The sequence below is a fragment of the Protopterus annectens genome, chromosome 4.part0 (genome assembly GCF_019279795.1).
Source record: "Protopterus annectens isolate FY-2018-M chromosome 4.part0, PAN1.0, whole genome shotgun sequence".
Lineage (NCBI taxonomy): Eukaryota > Metazoa > Chordata > Ceratodontiformes > Protopteridae > Protopterus > Protopterus annectens.
In genome coordinates, this window is record NC_056733.1 from 32,137,053 (window position 1) to 32,139,446 (window position 2,394).

General features: G+C 37.8%; 1 protein-coding gene across 1 annotated transcript in view; it reads left to right on the forward strand.

Annotated features, from left to right (window-relative positions):
* Positions 1-1,073: 1,073 nt before the first annotated feature.
* The window catches only part of ENPP7 (ectonucleotide pyrophosphatase/phosphodiesterase 7), a 195,564-nt gene continuing 194,243 nt past the window's right edge, over positions 1,074-2,394 (forward strand). Inside the window, exon 1 of the mRNA XM_044069629.1 lies at positions 1,074-1,323. Within this exon, the coding sequence (XP_043925564.1) occupies positions 1,074-1,323 (250 nt within the window). The remainder of the gene's footprint in view (positions 1,324-2,394) is intronic.

Sequence of the window (2,394 nt, forward strand, 5' to 3'; positions counted from 1 at the left end):
TCTATAATAGTTACTGCACTAGGATTTAGGTATGATTGTAAAATTGTTTTATATGTTTGTCTATGATGGAATAATTTGTACTGAGGACTAGGAATGGACCTCGGAGGATATGTAGGCAGTATGGGTGTTGGGAATGGGAAAGTTGTAATGGCATTGAGTCCCCTAACATACCATTATCCCTAATTTTTATGTTGAGTATTAGTTTAATTATCTATGTGGTCTACAGAGACATTGTAACCCAAAATGTATGAAAAATATTTGTGCAGTGTGTGTGTGTGTGTGTGTGTGTGTGTGTGTGTGTGTGTGTGTGTGTAAGACATCGATTGTGACTTTGCTCTGAACTTGTGCACATTTCACCATATGCAGGTGTACATTTCTGACACAGTGATGTTTTTTGTACTGCATCTCAGGACAGAACCACATCATATAAGGAATTTCCTGCTTACTGACAAAAGTAAAATGAGACACAAGGAGGAATGTCACCCCATTAATTTAATCAGTTTCAAATTGGTATTATCCATTTAAACTAGAATTATTTAATTATCCTACAACACTGAGTTCTTTTATCAATAAGCATCAGACAACGTGTCTAATTCCACATGAAAGAGTTATCATCATTCTTGGTCTCTCTTATTCATACTAATTTGTAGCTCTCTTGGGTTGTCCCCACACCAGTTCTCAGAGTAATATCTTCACAGACTAGCACTGCTGTTCTACGGTTAGGAAGAACATTGCAGCTACTCAAATAAAACATAGAAAGGGGATCAAAATGAGGTACAAGGAACTGCCTTCAGTCACTAAAATTTTTTTAATCGCAAAAAGCTCACAATCAAAAAATCTTTAAGTCATTGGCTAAAAGGCAACAGAATTAGTAACAGCTTTATGCTTTGACAAGTATCAGGTCATAAACATAAGTGGATTTTACATTTTACCAAGGATTATAGATTAACTAGGAAATGAAAAGTTCAAAAAAAGAACTGTGGATAAGATAGGAGCACAGACTTTGTCCTTCAGATCTTTCTTTTTCCTCAATGAGTTCAGTAATGCACAGTCAGTGTAGAAAAGCAGTAAGGATGTTTATCTCACTCCTGAGCTGGCTGATCTTGTCTGTTTCAGTGACAGCAGCACCCTTTTCAAGGGCCACAGAAGGGAATTCCCGGCACAAGCTGCTCCTTATATCCTTTGATGGCTTCCGATGGAATTATGATCAGGATGTTGACACACCGCACATTGATGCTTTCTGCAAAGATGGAGTTAGAGCAAAGTACCTAACTCCCCCTTTTCTGACTATAACAAGTCCATGCCATTTCACAATACTGACTGGTAAGGTTCCAAATGCAGCTGTAAGATATTTTGTTTTTTGTATAAGGGAGGTTGGGCAGTTCATTGGTGCAGCAGATAACAGTGATGCCTCACAGCAAGATGCCTTCTGGTTTGAGTCATTCATTCATTCATTCATTGCATTCCAAAGACATGCAGTAGATGGATTTTGTGTGTGTGTGTGTGTGTGTGTGTGTGTGTGTGTGTGTGTGTGTGTGTGTGTGTGTGTGTGTGTGTGTGTGTGTGTGTGTGTATGTGTGTGTGTGCGCACGTGTGTGTGTGTGTGTGTGTGTGTGTGTGTGTGTGTGTGTGTGTGTGTGTGTGTGTGTGTGTGTGTGTGTATGATAGATGGACAACTGTTACAGGGTTATTCACCCAACAGTGCATACAGTGGATCCAGATGATGGTCATACTTGATGTGATACCCAAATTCCATATGTAAAAGATGGGGAAAAAGAGGTTACTGATGGATGGCTAGATGGATTGATGACAGTGCAATATTCTGCCAGCCTGACACAATGCAGGCAGCATTTCCACAGAGTCAATACCTTTTTTCACATGTGCTCCTGTGTTTTGTTTGTTTATTTTGTTTGCTTTTTGTTTACTGGGAAAGTCCACTGGGCCTAATAGGACCCATTTTAGTGAAGGCCCAGGGAGAAATTAAAAGTTAAAAATTACAAAAATTTAGTTCTATAGAAAAATAAAAAGCAATCACAAAGAATAAAAAGCAATTGTGAAACTAAGTATGTACAACTGTCACTTAGGGCATTGTTCCTGCCTTTTTAATCACAAGCCTTTGTCATGTCATATTAATATTGATTTGTAAGTTCCAAATACAGTAATGAGATATTTTTCCCATTTTGTATATGTTACACATTCTGTTTCTGTTATGTAGAGTTGCAAATATTCTGTCAGACTTTTAAATGCTTTAAGCATTGCCCACTGCAAGATAGCTTTTTATGTGCATGTTCCCATATTAATTATTAACAAAAATAAAAAAGTACAGTTGCTGTGACTATTAGCAGCAATGGTAGTCCCTGAGGATCAGAAATTCATCTAGTGTTTTCCTTTGGT